The sequence below is a fragment of the Crinia signifera genome, chromosome 6, assembly GCF_055691185.1.
Source record: "Crinia signifera chromosome 6, ASM5569118v1, whole genome shotgun sequence".
NCBI classification, from domain to species: Eukaryota; Metazoa; Chordata; class Amphibia; order Anura; family Myobatrachidae; genus Crinia; species Crinia signifera.
The window spans coordinates 230,572,403-230,596,432 of NC_139222.1; the positions used below are offsets into that span (position 1 = coordinate 230,572,403).

Consider the following 24,030-nt stretch of genomic DNA (forward strand, 5'->3'; position numbering starts at 1 on the left):
TATGCAGCCTCCCCCTGCTCCCTCTGTCTGGCTCTCTATTAGCTGGCATACCCCACCCGCTGCCATCCCCCCGCACTGCTCCGGGGCCGGGCTGCACATAAGATTTAGCAAATGGGACCTCGCATCGGATCGGAGTCGGGAGGTCTTCAAGTGCGATTTGGGCCGATTTCAAGGCCCGATTAATCCGAAACGGGTGAAATCGTGCCCAAATCGCATAGTGTATGGGGGCCTTTAGAATTTTCACAACCGCCAGCTGCATATTAAGTACAACAAAGATGTCTTAACTTTGTGGAAGGCAGACTCAGTGATGCCTGCCCCAGTTCCCGGCAGCCTTGGCAGCTGCCTAAACCAGTTTGATGGTACAGACGACCCTGTCCATAGTATAAAAGCATATTTTTACATTATTTGGATTCTAACAGAATTGACCATGTGTGAGTCAAATGTAAGCTCCAGTAAGGCTTGGGTTCATGGGAGTTACATACCTCCCAAAATGACCCTCTCCAGGAGTGACACAATGCTCTGTTCCTGGGCTTCTCCCTGAATCTATGATTGCCATCACCTGTGTTGATCAGGTTAATTGATAAGAAAGGTGCTTCAACACAGGTGATGGCAGTCATACAGTAATAGGAAAGTCCAGGACCAGAGCATTGTGTACCTCCTGGAGAGGGTCATGTTGGGAGGTATGGAGTTATTGAAAATTTTTGTAGCACTGTGTATGATTGGCACTATTGATTATAACTAAATGATGAAAAAATGATACCACATTTTTATTCGTATAGGACTGCACCTTAAAACTGACAATTGTAAAATGTCCTTTGCTGCCAATCATTAGATCTGTTATGAAGAACTAATTATCCCTAGCAACATCTGTTACTATGAAAAAGAACTTTGCACTGCATTGACTGTTTCCATGGTGACAGATGTTTTTCATAGATTAGGATATGAAGTTATTCAGAACAGATCTGAAAAAACAGCAATATGGGCCATGCATATAGGTCCCTATCCTCATTTTACCAATCTCGGAGATCAATATTCGGCTTATTGGTAAATTTCTGCATGGTAAAAATCCCATCTTGAATTTTTGGTCGGAATCAGCGATTTCCCAGATAGCCCAGCCCAGTCATCAGCACAATGGGAGATTGCTGTACAGGGTCACTTAACATCCATGCCATTGTGTTCAACTGCAGATTTTAGGCAGATGTCCTATTTTAAGCTTTGGCTTTTGTTAAACATTTAAATGAAGCTGTGATTATATACCATCAAGCCGATTCTACAGAAACCTTTCACCTGTTACTTTACTCAGACAGGAAGAGTACAAATGGCTTTCCTGTGCCCTCCAGCAGGGTTGGATTGGTCACAGACCTCTCTGTGCGTACAACCAATGACCCAGAGAGTTTTTAAGGATCACTTGAAGCATTAAAAAATATTTTTTTTATACTGAGGCTGGCAATATTTTTACAGGTTCTGGCCTATTAGTGGCTACTTCCTTTCATTAATTGGCCTCCTGGTGGCTGCTCCCTCCGCAGAAAAACTTACAACAGTGACTCGTCCCTCTGCTTCCCTGCTTCCTCCGCATCAGAACATCACAACATTGCTGCTGAGCAGTAGAGGCATCAGACGTAAAAACAGGCAAGACGGAAACATAAGGAAAGTTAAGTTCAGGGTACAGCAGATATATTGTCACAAAACAAACTTTGTTAGATGCTAAACCTGGATGCAAGCCCTGATTGTATGAACAACGAACACAGTATGCAGTGCTCCCATTGATAACTTTTAGCTATGGAGTGCTGCAGCTGTTTTGTGTGACAGTAATAGAAAGGGGTAATGTTTGCAAGTAGAACAGCATCATTGGCAATCAAATAACACAATGTGCCCTGTCTCTTAAATAGTTTCTGTACAGAACTCATTAAGCCGTCAGCCATTTCCCAAGGCTATTATATAGTCATGTGATCATTATTTTCCAATTTGATTCTGTTTCCGATAATGTCTTTTTCCTTTCTTCCCCATTACCTGTGAAAGGTTTCACACATAATATGAAATTTGGGTTGCCAGGATAATGTACACACGGGTAGGTCTTTATTATTCATTAATTAACGTATCCTGCAATGCTGCATATTCAGAAGTCAATGTCTGACTGTGTAAATGGCATTTCCTAAGGTACCATGCTGTCCTGGCGGTTTTGTTGTGCTCAGTGGCGATGAAGGTATAACATATTGTGTCCGTACCAGTCTTCAGACAGATTATCCTATGTCATGCAAGAGCACAATAAATATAAAAGAAATAACAAAAACACAAAAAAGCATGCATGGTGTAATAGTACAAGCAAAAACTGCGTGGTACCAAATACAATAGCTCTGATTGATTATGTCTTTAGAGGTTAAAAAACATCTACTCTAGAGGTGGTTTGTTTAAGCAGGACAATTAGATGTGTATGACTTCGAGTTAAAGGGCCAGGGTTAGATCTCAAAGCATTTAATTATCACAACCCATTCGTATAGGAGGTGTGAAAGGTTACTGCTAACCTACTGTGCACAATGCAAAGCTAAGCATCCCCATCCGCCACCTCCTGCAGCCTAACCCTAAACCTCCCCCTAATCCCAGTACTATACATCTGGATTCTGGCCATCAAGATGCTGCTGCTGGTATTATGTCGGATCTAGACTGCCAGGATCCTGACCGTTTTGGCTCTTAAAATACGGCTTAGGTTCTCCAAATTGATATGGTGTATAAAATAATGTTATCGAAGGCATATACACTGATGATTTTTTACATGTCACTATCATAGTTGGAATGTTTTATTACATTGACTAGTTAAAAGCCTGCCAAAATAATGGCTTCTCCAATGTACTTTCACTTTGAGCTGTGGCCGTTTTTACTTTCACTTTGAGCTGTGACAGATTTTAGCCCACAAACTCTCCAGCTCACCCCAGTCCCTATCTGCTTCTACCTCCAATCTCTGTCTTCACAGTTCTCTCTCCATATGCAGCAAGTTTGAAAACGATCAGTGTCCCTGCAAAAAGTTCTTTCACTTTCTGTTTTTAGTGACCACTAGAGGCTTTCGAGTGGCCTCTAGTGGTCACTGGTGCTACTGCACCTCATAGAGGTGCGGTGTAGTTAGCCTTTTATACACATATATTTGCATATAAAGTGCACATGGAAGTGGCAGGAAGACCATATAACGAAACATCCCATGTGTAGTGGCCTGCTTTTTTGCCATTCCATATGTTTTGTAAATTAAACATATCTAGACCTAAACATACATAAGTGTGGTGTTTGTAACAATTACCCATGAATGGATAATTTATCCACTTGACCATATTTGGTAGATCTGGTTTACTTCTTGGTCTAAATGACCAGGGGTTTTATATAATAGGACCCAACTTTGCCGGAGGTGCAGGATGCGGTCGATCTTAGATGTTTATTTTAAAGTAGCAATCATGTACAAGGGAAACCCCTACCTTGTAATAGATTGCCGCCTTAAAGAAAAGTTCAAGATCCCGCACCACCAGCAAACTCAGACCCATTACATATAAACCCAGATCTCCAGGGCTCTATACATTCTGAGCAGTAAGAAATTCCAACCTGACCAGTTTACATCATGGGTGCTGAGTGACCATTAATTAGCAATTAGTGGGCTATACAGAGTCAATTTTGAGAACTCCCGTATCCATCCATATAGAACCTAATAAGACATATAACCTAATGGCTAGCAACTATAAGCAGCAAAAGGTAATATATGAATTTATGCAAAAATTGCATTACCCTAACATAAGCGTAGAATACATAAAAGGTCATGTTGCTATTGGCAGAAGCCTGAGGTATTAGCGGAAGACAGATATAGTCATGGGGAGCCTGCATGTACATAACACAGACTCACAATTCATGCAGGATAAGACATTACACCAGCCAGTTACAGGATACAATCTTGATGTGTTGGTGGCGAATGTATTGTTCTAGTACAGTAAATAAATTGGCACACAGGCTAAGTTCCTTTATATTCCGAAGAGTTAAACTTTAGCCAAAGGTAGAGTTTTTTTTTCCATAAAAAGTTCATATATCTTTTAAATGAGTCATTATATAATTATGCAAAAAAATTCTGCACCTCTTGTTTTCCCAATGGCACAGTTTATGACCTACAGCAAATTGCATTCTCTCTTAATTAGATGCACAATTAATATTTTGTGCTTTAGTGTCCTGGCCATTAAAGGCTAATGTAACAGAATATACATTGGCTGTCGGTAAGGCATACTTATTAGGAGAATTATTTTGTGGCTTTCCTCTAATTAAGCCTCATGCATTTGGGAGGTAATATCAGTCTTCTAAGGCTAGTGCACACGCATTTGCATTATGGCAATGCACACAATTATGTTATAATTACTGTCTGTCTATATCAGAGGTGGCAATTATTTCAGGAAGGGTTGGTGGTAGCGGCACATAATAGGTTTTATTATAATGTTGAGGGCCGCATACAAAATATTTAGTATTTGTTATATCTGGTAATAAAATTGTAACGGTATTTATTGTAAGACATGTTTGTGTATTTTCCACACACATTTACAGTACTGTATACATACGGCATACACTGCATTTATTTTGCGGCAGTGCCCCCAATTCACATTATGCCACCCGCTGCGCCTAGTTCACTTTATGTATTGCCACATGCCTCTCACACTCAGACCCCTCCACTTTTATGGCTAACCACTAGTTGTCAGAATTTGGGGCAGATGTATTAAGCCATAACAAGAAATAAATGCAAGGGTGATAAGGAGAGATAAACGTCCAGCCAATCAGCTCCTTACTGTCTTTTTTCAAACACAGGCTGTAACATGGCAGTTAGCAGGTGATTGGCTGGACGTTTATCTCTTCTTATCACCCTCACATTTATCTCGTAAAAGCTTAATACATCTGCCCCATTGTGTTTGTCAGGTTCATTTAGGCCTTAACCTTATATGCAGCCACCTTTTACTGTTCAGGATTTTGGGGAATTGTTCTGCACCAGCTGCTCATGGTTGAAAAAGAAAAAAGTGTTCTAGACCTTTGCATACATAAGATGTAAGAGCTCTAAAGTAATGTAGCCCAGATACATTCTGCTTGCAAGTTGTGAAGGGATGGAAGGAGGTGGGTGCAGGGCCATCAACAGAATTTTTGTGGCCCCATACACTGTCTCTGCGGGCCCCCACCCACTATGCTGGAACATAAACTGGAAGCGTCCTGTGCCCATTAATGTATTGCTGCAGAGCTAGGTTGGGGTAAAAAAAAATAAAAAACTACCCTGGAAAATTTCTGGGAGCAGCCCTATTTCTGCAGCCTGCGCTCTATCAAACTGTTGGCTCCCTCACCTTGAGCTCTGTCACACTGATGCTCTCCCTCACCCCGCGGCCTACACTCTATAACATAACGGTGACGCAGCTTACAGAGTCAACTAGAATGAGGGCCTGTGTACGATTGTCATGCAGGTTGGTTTCAAAGTATCCCGTGTAGCATATAATGTGTACCCAGCTTTCCACTGTTTCTGATGATGAAAATATGTGGAACTGTATTATGATACAAATGTGTGTACACCAGCTGGGAGTGAATGTTGCTGATTTCCGTTCCTATTTTCCTTAACTGGATCTAGAGACAAAAATATTTACAAACCTCCAGGGTGACATCTATAATCCAAGATGGGAAAGTCTTGTTCTCAATAGGAAGCGTATATGCTGAAGCCACACACAGTATGCTGTTACAGAATTTCTGTCTGAAGCTTAGTGACTTAAATTGTTCTGGTGTGCAATGATACTTAGCTGTCGCTGCAAGAGTACAATCCTAGATGTGCGCTTTGTTCTTCATTATTTTTCAGACACTTGAACAGAATTTTGAAACTGGTTATTGTCTACTGAGCTACACATCCTCGCTACGTAAATTTCATCTTGTAGGGCACATGAAGAGCTGCATTATCAGTTCTGTAATATAACACACTAGTGTTATTGTTACCAGCATAGCGATACTAAGTCTCTGAGTAGTCGGAAATACAAGATACTGGGTAGAAACAGAACAGAATTGGAGTAAATCATCTCACTCTTTACAATACAACACCCTTCCTTTATTCAGACTGGATGCAAGAATATGAAAAGAAATTCAAATTGAAAGTTGCGTGGCAACAGTGGTTTAGCACGCATTATTCTATTTGTTTGGTCATTTACTAATGTATTTGCTTACATTGTTGATTTCCTTTTCTAAATAGATATGTTGAGATATGTTTCATTAATAAGTAAGACGTTGCAATAAAAAAAGGCAGATTTTAAAAGAAAACGCTTTAGAAAAAAGTAGAATGTATGAGAACAATAGCTATTATTTATGGGAAATGCAAGCAACAATGATAATGTAGGCTGTTTTCTGTCCTTTTTTGTACATAAAATATGAACACGCACAGTCGAAAACAGCCACATGTGATCAATACAATAATACTGCTTTTATATCGCAAAATGAAGGGTCGCGCTGGGACTTTGAAAGGTTCAATTCCCGGCGCCTTCATGCATTTTGGGATGTTCACATCCCTTCAGCAAACCGGCATTATTGCAGGTTCATTGATGTCATCCGGGGGCGCGGCGGGGAGTCGGCGCTTCATCGGGGGTGGGAGAGGAGAAAGCACTTAAAGCTGGTGCTGTTCCAAGCGCTGCCTCCTCCATAGTGTGAGCGGGATATGGGTCGCTCGACCCGTTTAACCCGTTCACACTGCACAGCAACATGGCAATGAACCGGTAAGAACCATTCTTTTTTACCAGTTTTTACTGGCGTGTTGCTACCCGTTTGCGGGACACGGTAACCCCTTTCACATCGCACTAATTACCGGGTCGAACCATCAAGAAACCGGCTTGTACCTAGTAATTAGTTGCGATGTGAAAGGGGTATTAGTAAGCCATATTGGCATATTCGTGGCTTGGTCCCAAAAACTTGTTGCCAGTTTATACATAAGTACTGTACTTGAGTATGTTTAATTAATTATTATAATAATAATACTAAAAAGAATAATAATAATGTTGAAAGGTAAAGTAAATAAAAAATAAATGTCACAAAATGTATTTATCTGTTTCCATTCCCTTACTAGGGTGCACAGCGCACTTTCCACAGAGATCTTGCAACTGACAAGTCCATTAATGAGGCAAAGCATGATCATTAGTTAATAATGGGTGCAAATAAAAAAGGATCATTTCATAAATAATGTAATGTCTTTAGTTTTAGTATGCAAAGACATTAGATGAAATAAGCCATATAATGATCAAGAGATTAATTTATAGGCTGTGGATAGAAGACAAGCAGCAGCACAAAATATATGTGAGAAAAGATAATGAAAGAAAGAGTGTATAAAGTAGCTTTGATACGTCACTTATCACACAGAGCTGCGTATGACAGTCTGATATACTGTACATTTTGGCCCTTATTCAGATCTGGGGGGAGATTCTCTAAGCTAAAAATGCGGTAAAAACCCCGTTATCTGGATGCATTTTGGGATGCTGTAAGCATCCCCCAGGGTTCACCAGAAAAATCTGGCGATGCCCCATAGAAGCCAATGGGCTTCTACCGCATCCCACCGCCGCCCCACAACGACCCCCCGCCGCCCCACACGGACCCCGCCCCGCATCGCCCCCCTCACCTGTGTCCGGCCAGCACAGAGCTGTGCTGCCCAGACCTGTGACCTCCTCCCTGCACTGATCCTCTTCCGGGTGCAGGGAGGAGGAGAGCCCGGCGCAGTAGCAGCAGCGCCGGGTGTGGGATGGAGGGGGGAGCCGCCGGGACCTGCTGGGACTCAGCGACTCTCACCGCAAAGGACAGCTCTTAACGCAAGAGCTGTCCTTTGCTATAATTATCGCATATGTTAGAACATATGCGATAATTATAATGGCGAAGGGGGGCGGAAATTCTTAGAGAATCTCCCCCAATATAACAGTACAAATTTGTTCTCAAAATGGGCAAAACCATGGCCCTTATTCTGATCGGTGCGGCCAGATCCGAATATGCGGCCAGCACCGTGCGTCCTAAACCCCGCCTTCCATATGGATCGCCAACTCCGTCCGTACGCGGTAAGAAGCTGTCCGAACGGACCGCACGTGTATTTCTCATGAATACACCTCCTCCATCTTAGGGAACCTCCCCCATCATTCGATGGTCGCAGACCATCGAATGCAGGACCGAGTGGCCAGGCAGCTCCCGCAACCTCAGGCCACACGGGCATTTCTCCGTGCAAAAGCAGGGATCTGGGCGGGCAGCTGACATCTGGCAATGTCATATGCCCGCCCCCTACACGTGTGTCATGGCCGCATTACCATACGTACGCCCAGCGTTTGCATGGGAACGCCCATGAAACGCGGGGTGTAAACATATGGTAATGAGCCCAAACAGCCCTTCACACCCCTCTCCACCCCCTGTTCGTAGTGTACACATTTCATGCGGAATGTGGCAGTGCGTCCCGCTCGCACATGCGCAGAGACGCCACTGCACATGCGCAGACACAAAACATCGGCGGCACGAACGCACGCAGATATTACTGCACCAACCAGAATAAGGGCCCATGTGCACTGCAGTTGGGGCAGATGTAACAGATGCAGTTGTTCAGCTAGTAGAAAAAAATGTCTTTACGGTCAGAGCAGTCAAACTCTGGAACTCTCTTCCTGGAGAGGTGGTGCGGCAGACACAATAAATACATTCAAAATAAGGTTGGACAAACATTTACTGGTTAACAACATCCATGGGTACAAATAAGAAGCCTAATCTGTCTTAAAATATCAGAACATACTATAAAGCAACGGATATGCTATTACAAAAACTTAGGTTGAACTCGATGGACGCAAGTCTTTATTCAACCTTAACTACTATGTAACTATGGCCCTTATTCTGATCGGTGCGGCCGGATCCGAATATGCGGCCAGGACCGTGCGTGCGAAACCCCGCCTTACATACGGATCACCAACTCCGTCCGTACGCGGCAAGAAGCTGTCCGAACGGACCGCATGTGTATTTTTCATGGAATACGCCTCCTCCATCTCAGGGAACCTCCCCCATCATTCGATGGTCGCAGACCATCGAATGCAGGACCGAGTGTTCCACCAGCTCACGCAATCTCAGACCACACGGACATTTTTCCGTGCAAAAGCAGGGATCTGGGCGGGCAGCTGACATCCGGCGACGTCATATGTCCGCTCCCTACACGTGCGTCACGGCCGCATTACCATACGTACGCCCAGCGTTTGCATGGGAATGCCCATGAATTGGGGCGTACGCATATGGTAATGAGCCCAAATAGCCCTTCACGCCCCTCTCCACCCCCTGGTCGGAGTGTTCACATTTCATGCGGGATTTGGCCGTACGCCCCGCTCGCACATGCGCAGAGACGCCTCTGCACATGCGCAGACACAAAACATCGGCGGCACGAACGCACGCGGATATTACCGCACCAACCAGAATAAGGGCCTATGTAACATGTGCATAGAGAGTTAGATTTGTGTGAGTTATTTTGTTTCTGTGCAGGGTAATTACCAGCTGCTTTATTTTTACACGGCAATTTAGATTTCAGTTTCAACACACCCCACCCAAATTTAACTCTCTCTGCACATGTTACATCTGCCCCACCTGCAGTGCACATGGTTTCGCCCATTTTGAGAGCAAATTTGTACTGCTATCAGATCTGAATAAGGGCCTTTGGGTGAAATGTAATAGGATGAGATATTCAGAAAGTGAGAGATTTGGTAAGAATTCTCCAGTTTTTTTTTTTTAAAGCAGCAATCATTTACACTGCAAAACCAGTTTAATTTTGAAGTATAAATGATCGCCGCTTTAAAAAAAATGGAGATTTCTTACCAATTATCTCACTTTCTGATTCTCTCATCCTATTGCATTTCACCCTATACTGTATGTCTAAAACAGTCACTGAAAATACAGTAGCTTGAAAATGACATGCATAAAATCTAGTAAGTATGGCAGTGCTATACCATGCTGGGTAATCTAATGTATATAAATAGCAATCTGTGAGTTGGTATAAAAAAATGGTATACTGTAATATACATAATGTTCTGTAGGGTGATAGCATCCATATTACAGACACAATCTTGTGCATCCAAATTGGTACAAGCCGGCTATACCCAGTGAGAATAAGGCACATACAGACACTACTCCTACTAGTTACCAGCATGCCAAAATGGCAAAACAACATAACAGCAATGCCTACACCGGTGACAATAGCCTTTTATTATATAGAATTAGGAGAACAGTCACAGAAATACAGTAATGCTGCCAGTACATGGGTGCGATGAAATGCGCGCTCCTGCGCAAATCCCATTGCGCAGCACATAAAGTATGCTTGTACCTTTTGAACTAGATTGCATCGCATCTACAGATGGAGCGACTGTCAGCCAGCCTGTGGGATCACCAGATGTCCTGAGCTGGCGCACAGGAGCTCCATATGACGGGAGCGTGCGAGCGTCTCACACGCTCGCGCGTCCCCGTCAGCAAGGTGGCATGGAGTAGATTCCCTGCCCGTCTCCGCTTCATGGAAACGGGCAGGGAGTGGGGGCAGCTAGTGGGGGCTGCGGGGGAGCAGTGGGGAGGTGCAGGGGACCGGCGGCGGGTAGACTAGATTCGGTGCAATCTACTTTAAAATGCACGGTGTGCATCGCACCACTTATGGGCGTCACAACTGTAATCACCAGGGTATGGGTCATTGGGTTGATATGCATATGTGTCGACCACTGGAGGACACCAGAAATAGGTCAACATGGCTAAGGTCACCATGGTTGGAAGGTCCACAAAAAGCATTAGGTCAACAGTCGACATGAGTTTTTCACATTTTTGTTTGCTCAGAAAAAAATGACAATTCCCATTGTCGACCTAATGCCTGTGTTGACGTTCCAACTTTGTCGACCTTAGCTATGTTGACCTATTTCAGATGTAGACCTAAGCCCTGTTGACCTTCATTGGTTGACCCAATGCATCAAGACCTACGTAGGATCGCCGTAGTGAATCTCATTCATAACATCAGTGAAATATACCTAATTAATGATGCCAGGGAAATATGATACTTTTGCATTTTGAATTTTCCTCAACAAAATTTTCTGACATAGTCTTTGTCTGTTGGATGACGTAATCCTTACTCTATAGACAAATATAGTGCAGAGAAGCTATGGGCACATCACAGAATGCATTGGCATTCACAAGCAATATTAGACATTACTCATAGCCGACCAGCTTGGGGATTTGGAATTCATCATACACTCAAGCTGATGCTGGAATCCTGTTTATGGTCATTAGACAGCATGACAGTTGTTCAAATATGCAAATTTCCTCTGCTGCACAGGGTTTGGCAGGATGTGTGCAATTTCATATTTGGTAAATAGAGTGTATTAAGTATTCACACCTAAGCAAGGCATTGTCAGACCCTACTGATTGCAGTATAAAGCAGGTATTTTCCATTTTGTCACTTCTGGAAACCTAGGGAACGTGTGCTCAAATGGAGCAGGAATAGATTTTGTTTTAAACCATATCATTTATTTATTTCAATAAAAGCATATACCAGCAGCCACACGGTAAGCCAAATGCCTTTTGTCATTTGGCCAGGGTTGCCTACCCTCCTGGTCCGCCGCCCAGCCCCATAAATCCCAATAGTCCCGCTTCCTGTGGGAACATCCCGGTTTTCGGGGACGTTCCTGTGTCTGGGCTGCAACCGGCAGTGTTCCGCGGTGGCTGGGGTCAGTTGGCCAATTGCTGAGCATCGCTAAATAGATGCTGTGCGCATGTGCACAGCATCTATTCCCGCAGCCAGAGGGGCTGGGGGTATGGCTAGAGGCTCACAGTGCCTCTGGGCCATGCCCCCACAGCGTCAAAATGGGGGAGTGGCCTCATGGGATGATGCGATTATTGGACACGTCCCCTTTCGGAAAGCCACAACCCTAATTTTGGGCGCGCGACTGTGTCCTTCTTCATTGAACCTGAAAGTTGGGAGGTATGCGGGCCCCCAGAAAAAGGTGGGCAATCTTCCCGGATTCCAAAGGACCCTCCGCATCTCCCTGGCTGCAGCATTAAATTACTGCGATTTGCACTATCTGAAATCACAGTGGTCACATAATACCTACAGTGAAACGTAATAAGCAAGAGCATTAGTGTCATGTTCCTTATGTCTTTTATCCATTATTAATGTAACCTGCTGTGCCAACAGTAGCCTAAATGTCAAACCCTTGAAATCAGCTTGCAAACCAAGCGTGTCAGGATGGTGCCTAATGCTGCACAAGTGGTATAAGAACTTGTCAAGCACCTGCCCTTATGGATGTTTTACGCTCTGTAGTTTTCCTGAGGAACCCAACAATTGGGAACTAAGCACTTAAAGGTATATATTGGACCTCAAGCTTCCAGTGAAGTCTAAGTGCAAGAAAACAAAGTGGAGTAGGTTATAATATCTTACTGCTTCACATTACCATGGCAGGAACACTGAGGTTTGTTTGTTATTTCCACCCTTAAGCATAAGAGGCAGGTTTAGAAATATTAGCAGAGAGTTTTATAAAAATCTAGTGGTTTGTGTCCAGCTCCGATGGTGAGTGGACATGTACCCCAAGCCATAGCATGATTGACATGCTGCAGCTGTTTGAGGGGTGTGCAGGGGGGAGGGTAGTAGCCTATGATGTTACGTTAAAATATATTGAGGAATAAAGGGACTGTAAAAAAAATGTCATGGAAAGTACAGGAAGGTAAGACCGTGAGTAAAATGGGAGTTTGAAAGTACAGGTATATATATTCTGTATATAAACCGTTTCCCTTTTAGAACCTGTTTGGAGTGTTCTATGCATTTCTGTTTTTACTGTATTGATTACTGTTTATTGAAATACAAATATTTATAAATAAGAATAATTATTTTCCATCTCTTGTAGCTCTTGTGAATGTGAAGCTATGGGCGATCGATCGACAATGTTTTCAAACTATAATGATGCGGACGGGGCTAATCAAGCACACCGAATATATGGAGTTTTTAAAAAGGTAAGTGCTGATCTTTCTATGCCTAGCTTATCGCACAGATTTACAGCTGCACATTATTTTATTATTATTATTAATAATAATAATGAATAATAATAATTGTGTTTGTATAGCACTCTTTCTCCAAAAGGAATTTAAGGCATATGATCTGAACATGATAGAGATTTAGATTTTCAAAACAGTACCGAAACTCTGAGCCATAGTTGCCTACCTCCCACAACATCATGAGGCTCCCATTACAGTCCTAAATCTGCTGTCCTGCATTAAACTTCTAATCTCCCCGATTCTTCAGATTCTGCCAGGGGTGCCACTAAGGAGTTTTTTTTTTGCAAGTTCAATGATTTGATGTAGTTGTCATAGTCACTGCTGACAACTCTCATTATCGCCCCTTGTGGCAACCCCTGGTAGTGCCTACAAGTTGCAGACAGTCCAGCGCATCCAACTGTATTCCCTCTCATTCTAGTTTGTAAAAGTAGGTAATTATACTGCAAACATAATAAAGAGTTTTAACTTGAAATACAGAGATCATGAATACCTGACAAAATTGATAATTGTGTTATCAATTGCAGGATTTTTCATCCCACGAGCGAACGATCCAGGTGAAAGAGCCATTTAGGTAGAATGCATAGGATTACACCCGGTAAATTAGGCAATGCCTGGAGCTAGTGACACATAATGCAAGAGATAAACAAAATACTAGGAGAGATCCTTAAAATTTCCTCATAACCGTGCATTTTTCACAGAGCAACAGACGAGGCAGCCATGTTGGGCGCACTACAGTGGTTACTACAGTATGTGCAAATAAGCATTTTAATTGGAAAATATGTTATTGTTTTTTTACATATATTTTTCAATGACAGGTCTTTCTGTTAACTATAACTACCTAACAATCTGCTTTGGCTCAATTTTAGAATGTTAAGTAAAAATGTTTTCATATTCTTTACAGCATCTTTAGGTAGACAAAGAGTATTACAGATAAGCTGTAGCGTCCATATACAGTATGTTCTGTGATTGGGCTCTACTGCTCAGTAGGATATAGCTCAGATGTGACTGACAAGGTAGACTGACAGACTAATATGGTGACACTAGCAATAGATACTGGGTGGGCCTAGAGCACTTTTGGGTGCTGCACATGGAGGGGCCTCTCCATCTATTTAAATGCCCCTAGCACCATAAGATATTTGCCACTCAGGTAACCAATTAGGCAAAGGCAGTTCTAGAGAGTAGATGGCCAGTGTGCAGTCTCTGTGCAGTTCCCCTTCTCTTGTATTGGCTCATGCACCGACTCTTCCACTGTGCGTGAGTCTACAGTTCGTGTGCATATCTCCAGGTGAATGCCAGTCTTCCAGTGATTTTTCTGTTGCGCATGTTCAGATGATTGAGAAAATGATACCTGTGCCATTTTCCCATTGACTGCAGTGCATGCTTCGGAAAGGTATGTATATGCTGTTACTGCACTCATTATAAATATGCCCTTACCCTTTGGCCTTGGATGGTGGACATAGATGCCAAACTAACTATTATTATTTGGTAACATAATACAAAGCAATTATGAGCTTTAAACCAATCAAATGTCTTCTTACAGTGGTCCAGTTAGATTATTGCAAACTGGCATCTAATTGAATGATCTGTGTTCCTACTTATTATTATACTTATTTTATTGCATAAAGGGTCTGATTCAGGATTGCTCATAGCAATTGAATCTGCATCTGGCCCAGAGTCATTGTTTTGTTCACGTAAATATGAGTTGATATCTCTATAGCTTAACAACGCAGTGTTCCTGCACAGTGACTATTTAATCCTACTACAATATAAGTCTATTGAATTCCTGATGGAAGAGCAAATGTGATCCAAATTCTAAAAATAGCTTTTTGTCTAGATATATTTGTTATATAATCTGTGGATCTGGGGTCCCTTGGTGTCCCCTGCATGCCGGGATAACTGGCTTCTAGAATGTGCTTCAGCTGCACTCTGATATCCTCACTCCACCCATGTAACATTTATCTGTGTTCTTTACTTGCACATTTTTAGAGATTCTAAAATGCTGACCCAGAATTCTGCAAAGGATTAAGAAGATAAATTCAAAAAGGGATTTTCTCTTCAGAGATTTTCTCTTCAGAGATTTTTTTATTTGTTTTCAAAGGAGATATTTTTACATATTAAGCTCTTTAACCCATGACCACAATAGAGCTTCTATAGTCAACTGTCTGACTTAATATGGACAAGCCCTTAATACTGCGAGCTGTATAATATCTAAATTCTGCTTTGCTCCCATTTCAAGAGCGTATAAAATAATCTAATGATCTCTTATAATACTCATACAAATATATATGCAACGTTTGCACCGCCGAGTCTAAATATTTCAAATAGTCTCTTCAGCCTTGGTCCAATGGTCTTGTTTACAAACACTGAGAACAGCACAATTGTATTTTTGGTGAATGGAATGTGATCCCAATTTTTTTTACTAGTACAGTATTTATTAGTTCAATAAAATGAAGATGGTTTAATGAACCAGGATTCTCAAGCTTTATTACTTTGTTACAGGGTAATGCACTACAATTTTGGGAAATACCAAGCGCTCACCCTTTTTGGTGAAGATAAGTGTGTTGTGTATAGCAAAACAATAAATGAAAGAGAAGAGAAAGGTGTTGCAATAAAACTGTGTTTATTAATTAAACAATGCTAATATTGTAGTAATGCAGCAGTGTATAGTCCTAGGTATCTTCACAGGAATAGGCCAGCGAGGTATCACTCTGCGTGGCCTTTATGGGGCTTTGGGGTGTCTATTGAAGATCCCTTTGTTACCTTAGGTCCCTCACCTGGGACCTAAATCCAATCGCAGGTGACTGCAGCGGTCTCTGGTTAAGCAGGAAGGGCAGGTGGGAGAGAAAATAGCGTCCGTGACGCTGGGGAACAGGGTGTATGTGCAGTATAGTCTCTGCAAATGATTGGGGTTCAAGTATTGACTGTGTCAATGTGCGATTGTCCAGGAGAAAAGTTAAAGTACAATACAGCAGAGAGCGGTGTCCCGCTAACTGCTACTTGCCTCTTGTTGCTGATGGTATTCCTGCCGGGGGTCTGTTTTTCCTCTGTCTGTGTTCACCGCCGCTGGCGTCCGCTTTGCTGTGTGGTTCAGCCTGGCTCCACAGTACTCTGTTGAGCGAGACTTCTGGGATGCCGTTCTCGCAAGAGTTCGGCAATCCGGAGTCAGCGCTGTCAGGCACAGGTCTGTGCGCTCAACTCCCGGCCGGGAGGAGGCTGTGTCCAGGGGGTGGTGGTGGTGTTCTCCTGGTGGTGCGTGGGGGTCCCCTCCTCTTGTTATTTCTGGCTGCAAACTGCACGTGAGAATATTACGTAAAAAAAGCCAGTATAAACTTGGTCAATGGGTAACTGCAGGGTGGGGGATATATATATATATATATATATATATATAGGACAAGGAGGCCGGCACTCAGGTCTGGGGGTAATGCCAAAATGACTGGCTCCGGTGCCCTCTTTCAAGAGGGTGTGAATCCTCCAGGGATATATCGCAGGAATAGGCGGCACTCAGAGGCTGTAGAAGCGGTGAAAACCAATAGGAATATTTATTCCATGTGCAGGGACCAAAACGTTTCGGAGCTCGCAGGCTCCGTCAACTGACGACGGAGCCTGCGAGCTCCGAAACGTTTTGGTCCCTGCACATGGAATAAATATTCCTATTGATTTTCACCGCTTCTACAGCCTCTGAGTGCCACTTATTCCTGCGATATATATATATATATATATATATCTATATGTATATCTATATATATATATCTATATATATAGATATATATATATATATATATATATATATATATATATACATTCATACACACACACACACCACATGAAAAGCCTGTATTAGTCCCTCTGTACATCACTCTTTAAGAGATCTCACAGGCTAAGTGCTGGCTCTGATTAAAAACCCTCCAATGTTGAAGCCGCTACTGCTGCTGTCCTACATAGGCCTGACTAGCATGTGATGAGATCCACCAATTAGAGCTCAGCACAAGCCTCTCAGCCTCTGACCTCTTGTGAAAAGTCTCATTAGTCAACTCCCATTAATGCACTGCAGTCAGTGGGCCTCAGCTCCCAATGCTCAGCACAATGAATTATTGTCCCATGCAAAAAAAAGCTAAATAGAGGGAGGCCCAGGGGTACTGACCCCCTGAGCCCCCCTCCCCTTAATCCGGCCCTGGACCCCACCAGCCACCCCTCTCCCCTTAATATGGCCCTGAATGCAGATGTGTGCCCACGGCATCATGCAGCTAGCTCACAGTGAATGCCCATGGTACTGTGCCATGCAGATATTACACAGAGTATACCCACAGTATCATGCAGATCTCGCACAGTGTATTCCCAAAGTATCACGCAGATATCGCACAGTGCATGCCCACAGTATCATGCAGATATCACACAGTGGGGGAAATTTGTAATAAAATAGGTGTATTTGTATCCAGAAATACACTTATTTTTGACATTTACTATCCCGAAAATACGGCAATTTGTATTCGTATTGATGTGCTATCAATACGAATACGAATTGCCGTATTTTCGGGATAGTAAATGTCAAAAATAAGTGTATTTCTGGATACAAATACACCTATTTTATTACTAATTTCCTTTAGTAAATTTCCCCCAGTATATGCCATGGGTATCATGCAGATATCGACAGTGTGTACCCATGGTATCATGCAGATATCGCACAGTATATGCCATGGGTATCATGCAGATATCGACAGTGTGTACCCATGGTATAATGCAGATATCGCACAGTGTATGCCATGGGTATCATGCAGATATCGACAGTGTGTACCCATGGTATAATGCAGATATCGCACAGTGTATGCCCACAGTATCACGCAGATATTACACAGCGTATTCCCATGGTATCATGCTGAACTTAGATATCTCACATAATTCATATATTCTAAATATTTAAAACTAACATCAAATCAGATGTGCCCTTATTATGGTCTAATACTAATTACATAAAATGAGTCTAGTCAGCTAATGCAATACATATTTACTGTAGCATTGTCAGCATCCAAAGAAAAGAGTGGGTTCAAGCCTAGCAGAGTAATAGAATTATCTTTGTTCATGCCCTGGTATAAAACCAACCTGATCTGTGTGCCAATAAAGAACCAAGGATTCTGCATAAGCCCCCTTTATGTGGAGTTAGCCATAGCCAGAAGAGGCGGTGCCCCCCCACACACACATACACACTCTGTGACTGTCAGTGATGGGGACTGCACCACTGCGCAGCCCCAGGTGTTCACTCTACCAGTAGCTATACATGTCAGTGCCTTCTTCAGCATCTGTGGAGAAAGACATGTTAAAAGGTTCCCTTATTTGTCATTACTGTCATGGAAAGATGGTATAATTATGTCCTGTATTCGCTGTGCACCTGCGATACTGTAACACTGGGGTAATACATATTGTACAGGTCTTTGTAGAAGGTAGCAAGGAAGATGCTTTTTTACCCATTAATGCTGCCTCTATTGTCTACAATTGATGTAACATGTGCTGTTTCCTTTGTATTACTGCCCCGCATGCATCCTACCACACCTGCTACATGCACATAATGTATCTGAGCACAGATGTGAAACGTGCTCTTCCTATAGGAATCTAAATGGCTTTTTTCTTCTTGTTCTAAGTCTGTCAGCTTTTGTTAAGTCTCTGGATTACAATGTATTTATGCTGTGATTTGTTTTTTATTTTTTATAGTGAATTAAACCGATTCCTAACTAGTCCTTCAGCTTGGCCTGGCCGGGTCTCTGAGTACAATGCATTTAGAAAACATTAGGTGAATTATTATTTTTTTTCTTAAAGAAGTCTTTGTTACTAAAAATATAGGTGTTAAGAGGATCTCTGTAAAGTGAAAATGGGTGAAAACAGCCATTTTGTTTGATGTAAGGACTGTTTCACACGCTCCGGCTCCTGCAGGCGGCAAAACCCTGCACGGCCAAATGCCATGCCGCACATAGTAGTTGTTAATGGACACGATTGTGTCCATTCACACGGGACAGTCACGGCCCGGTCGCCCGGTTGCAGACGGATCCCACCACTGGAAGGGACGGCTGCCGGGCTGTGGCCATCCCCTCCATTGAAAACTTCTGAATGCGGCACGGCTTCTTGGCCGTGCAGGGTTTCCCCGCCCGGCAGGAGCCAGATCGTGTGAAATAGCCCTAAGCCTATAATTCACATGTGTCATGGATATGTGCAAAAAACATTTTAAATCCTATCAAGCCTATCTGCAAGATACAGTACATTTTCCAATTGCATTCATACATACATAAATTAGGCCCAAAGGGCGCTCTGTCAAACTCAATTTCAGGAGATGCTTAAAGCAGGTCTATGTAAGGTAGTACGCTGATCTGCAGGGACCATAGACACATTAAGACCCTATAAGATTCAATGATTATGTCTACCAGGTTTACATAGATAAACTTTAAAATTCTTTGATCATATCAGGTTGTACCTGTGCAGACGCCCCCCTTAGTTGGGTGGAATTGGTATTCTGTATTGCTAGTATATTTTTACTTTGATCACATCTGTAACTTTTTGTCTTAGTGTAGTGGGTGGGGGTATGAGTGTGTTGTGTCCTGGCATTTCAGATTTTCTGCCATTTAAAGCCAAAAAATCAGCTACCGAAGAAAAACCTTTATAAAGCCAAAATGCACTCTATTGTTTCTGGGCCTTGTGCCCTGTCCGGGCAGCAAATAAAGAGAACATATGCATCATCGCCATACATGGGAGAAGAAGCAGAATACATATGAGTTGTGTTTCAACATTGAAATGATCACGTAGAGAAGCATCTCAGCAGTATCGGAAAAACTATTTCTTTTTTTTTTTCTTTTTTATAAATGTCAAGTAAAATTGAGGAAACACTGCAGCTATTAATGTTTTAAACATTCAGGATATCCATGGAAGAATACTTAGTTGTGTCTGTTATTAGGATATTTTTAAGAGGTATTTATGAAATATGGGGAAGTTACTAACTTTGCCACCTAGGATAAAATTGGTCAAATTTTAAATATATACCCTTGTTTCTATCCCATATATTTACTCATATCTTGACTATACTTGGTACAGTGGGTAGCAGGGGGGGCACAGTCACCATGAGACACAGTCAGCCCCAGGTGGGACAGTCGGAAAAAAATGGGACTGTCCCACCATGAAAATCAAGACAATTAGGAGGTAGGTCTTGACCTCAAATTTTCTAAACCTTACATATTTCGGATCCCCGTAATAAAAAAAAAATGCCACAAAGGTTTTAAGAAATAGTTGTAGAGCAGCCTTAGTTACTTAATGAAGTATTTGAGTAAAATGTTTGATAATTTTGTTAATAAAAAAATAATATATATATATATATATATATATATTCTGTGCTGGCTCCGGCACTCTGCTGTCCCCCTGGACTCACTTGCTCTGGTGCCTTCAGGTGTGGCCGCTTGGGTCCACTAGCATGCAACAAAGATATTGCGAGCGGCACTCAGAGACTGGATACACGAAGTAACACTGCAAATACGTGTTTAATGCAAACTTCAACGTTTCGGGGCGCTGGTCCCCTTCGTCAGGATAAACACAAGGTGTCACACACAAGAAATTTATAGAAAAGACTTACCCCCCTTCTAATCACTGCTGCCCCTCCCGCTGCTCTGGGACACCTGGCAGTGCAGCACGATGTCTATTCCCCCGTACTGCAGTTTCCTGTTTCCGGAGGAAACGTGTCATCCTCTCCCTGCCGGTCACCTGGCAGTGCAACACGATGTCCATTCCCCCGTACTGCAGTTTCCTGTTTCCGGAGGAAACGTGTCATCCTCTCCCTGCCGGTTCCCATGGCAACGTTCGGGTTAACAATCTGAAATAACCACATAATAAACATTAAAACCGCAATTATATGCTGTGTCATTATTCATTGTTTACAAAGTGCTTAATGTAAGTGATTTGTTGCATCAGTGCTCATGTTTTTACAAAAAGAGGCTGTACTGCTTAAGCCTGGACGACGGCTAAAGTAGCCGATATTGTGCTAAAACAAAACTATCGGTTAGTGCATACATATATATGAAGTTACATTTTGCTTCCCTCATGGTTCCCCTGTTTGGGCTATTCAGTCCCAAATTGGAATAAGGTGGGGCCCATCCCACCCGCAACTATTGTGCTGGAGGCATGGTCGACATGCTGTGTCGCCACTCCCCTCCTACACTTGGTGGTTTTCTTTTGTCTACCCCGATTATTTTAAGGGACACACTGTTTATGATCACTGGTGACCAGCTGGCATTTACAAGTGGGGGGACCTGTCAGGGTGGGCATAGAAAGATGGTAATTAGATGAAATTAATCAACCCCAAGTGCTCATTGAGTCCCTTGGGGCGCATGGTACCCAATCTGTAAATCCATCGGGTTTCCAAACGCAATAGGGCTTTTCCCCTGTCACCCCTTCTCAGGCTTGGGGGGAAATGGTCAATTATCTTGTATTTTAACATGGCCATGCTATGTTTGGCCACCACGAAGTGCTTGGCTACTGGTTGCTCGCCAGCGCCAGCACTGAGTGCTGCCCTAATTGCTTGTCTATGCTGTGCCATGCGGACCTTAAATTGGCATTCCGTTTTGCCAACGTAGTAAAGTCCGCATGGACACAAAATAACATAGACCACGAAGCGACTGGTGCATGTGAGGGGCCAGTTAATTTTAAACCTTTTCCCCGTGTAGGGGTGTCTGATAGAATCCCCAGTCTCCATGTAACTGCAAGTCGTGCAGTTAATACACTTGAAGCATCCATTGCCCCTTTGCAAAAAATGGGTGGGTTTGGGTTTCTTGAATTTAGATAAGTCTGTTTTGACCACTAGATCCCGTATATTTTTGCCCCTGGAATAACTGGGCATTAGGCGTTTACTGGCTAGCTCTTTTAAATCCCTATCTGTGGTGATGATTGGCAGATAGGGATTTAAAAGAGCTAGCCAGTAAACGCCTAATGCCCAGTTATTCCAGGGGCAAAAATATACGGGATCTAGTGGTCAAAACAGACTTATCTAAATTCAAGAAACCCAAACCCACCCATTTTTTGCAAAGGGGCAATGGATGCTTCAAGTGTATTAACTGCACGACTTGCAGTTACATGGAGACTGGGGATTCTATCAGACACCCCTACACGGGGAAAAGGTTTAAAATTAACTGGCCCCTCACATGCACCAGTCGCTTCGTGGTCTATGTTATTTTGTGTCCATGCAGACTTTACTACGTTGGCAAAACGGAATGCCAATTTAAGGTCCGCATGGCACAGCATAGACAAGCAATTAGGGCAGCACTCAGTGCTGGCGCTGGCGAGCAACCAGTAGCCAAGCACTTAGTGGTGGCCAAACATAGCATGGCCATGTTAAAATACAAGATAATTGACCATGTCCCCCCAAGCCTGAGAAGGGGTGACAGGGGAAAAGCCCTATTGCGTTTGGAAACCCGATGGATTTACAGATTGGGTACCATGCGCCCCAAGGGACTCAATGAGCACTTGGGGTTGATTAATTTCATCTAATTACCATCTTTTTATGCCCACCCTGACAGGTCCCCCCACTTGTAAATGCCAGCTGGTCACCAGTGATCATAAACAGTGTGTCCCTTAAAATAATCGGGGTAGACAAAAGAAAACCACCAAGTGTAGGAGGGGAGTGGCGACACAGCATGTCGACCATGCCTCCAGCACAATAGTTGCGGGTGGGATGGGCCCCACCCTATTCCAATTTGGGACTGAATAGCCCAAACAGGGGAACCATGAGGGAAGCAAAATGTAACTTCATATATATGTATGCACTAACCGATAGTTTTGTTTTAGCACAATATCGGCTACTTTAGCCGTCGTCCAGGCTTAAGCAGTACAGCCTCTTTTTGTAAAAACATGAGCACTGATGCAACAAATCACTTACATTAAGCACTTTGTAAACAATGAATAATGACACAGCATATAATTGCGGTTTTAATGTTTATTATGTGGTTATTTCAGATTGTTAACCCGAACGTTGCCATGGGAACCGGCAGGGAGAGGATGACACGTTTCCTCCGGAAACAGGAAACTGCAGTACGGGGGAATGGACATCGTGTTGCACTGCCAGGTGACCGGCAGGGAGAGGATGACACGTTTCCTCCGGAAACAGGAAACTGCAGTACGGGGGAATGGACATCGTGCTGCACTGCCAGGTGTCCCAGAGCAGCGGGAGGGGCAGCAGTGATTAGAAGGGGGGGAAGTCTTTTCTATAAATTTCTTGTGTGTGACACCTTGTGTTTATCCTGACGAAGGGGACCAGCGCCCCGAAACGTTGAAGTTTGCATTAAACACGTATTTGCAGTGTTACTATATATATATATATATATATATATATATATATATATATATATATATATATACTAGATGCAAGATACAATGATCAAACAACAAACTTCATACTTAATACCCACAATTCTCAATAGGGAGTGCAGAACACAATCTTTTCATAAATAAAACCTATTTATTACATACATGTTCAGCCTAAAGAAAGCTTTAAACTGAGCAACATGATCTCCATTCAATGAATCCACACATTTTGGAATCAAAATTGGATATGGTCATTGTGCTGCTAATTTAAAGCGCCAGTCAGTTGTGTAATACATAACCAGACTTATAACTCCATTTGGCAGCAAACTCTTAAATCCTGCCTGTTGTGTAATATAGGAATCTATTACATAACCGCCAATAACTTAGAATGGGCACGTTAGTTAGATAACCGCAAATACAACCTGATAGCAGACATTTTCCACCCACCTACTTTTTTAAGAATTACAATTAGGTGCAATGGGAATTTTGGGTCTATATATTTACTACAATGACAGGAAACTTGACTAATTTCATGTAGATCAAATACTGTATTTCAAATGTGGAATCCCTGGCCTTGGTGTTGCTGGTTAAGTAAGAAGCTTACTGTGTGGGTTGACCATTGGACAATGATTTAAACAATAAAATGTCTGGGCTAGTCAATAAAACCAT

General features: G+C 42.7%; 1 protein-coding gene across 7 annotated transcripts in view; it reads left to right on the top strand.

The window, feature by feature from the left end:
• The window catches only part of PRKG1 (protein kinase cGMP-dependent 1), a 983,026-nt gene that overhangs the window by 720,574 nt on the left and 238,422 nt on the right, over positions 1-24,030 (top strand). For all 7 annotated transcript variants that reach the window (XM_083149086.1, XM_083149090.1, XM_083149085.1 and 4 more), the window contains one exon: positions 12,891-12,996. In XM_083149086.1, the coding sequence (XP_083005212.1) occupies positions 12,891-12,996 (106 nt within the window). The remainder of the gene's footprint in view (positions 1-12,890; positions 12,997-24,030) is intronic.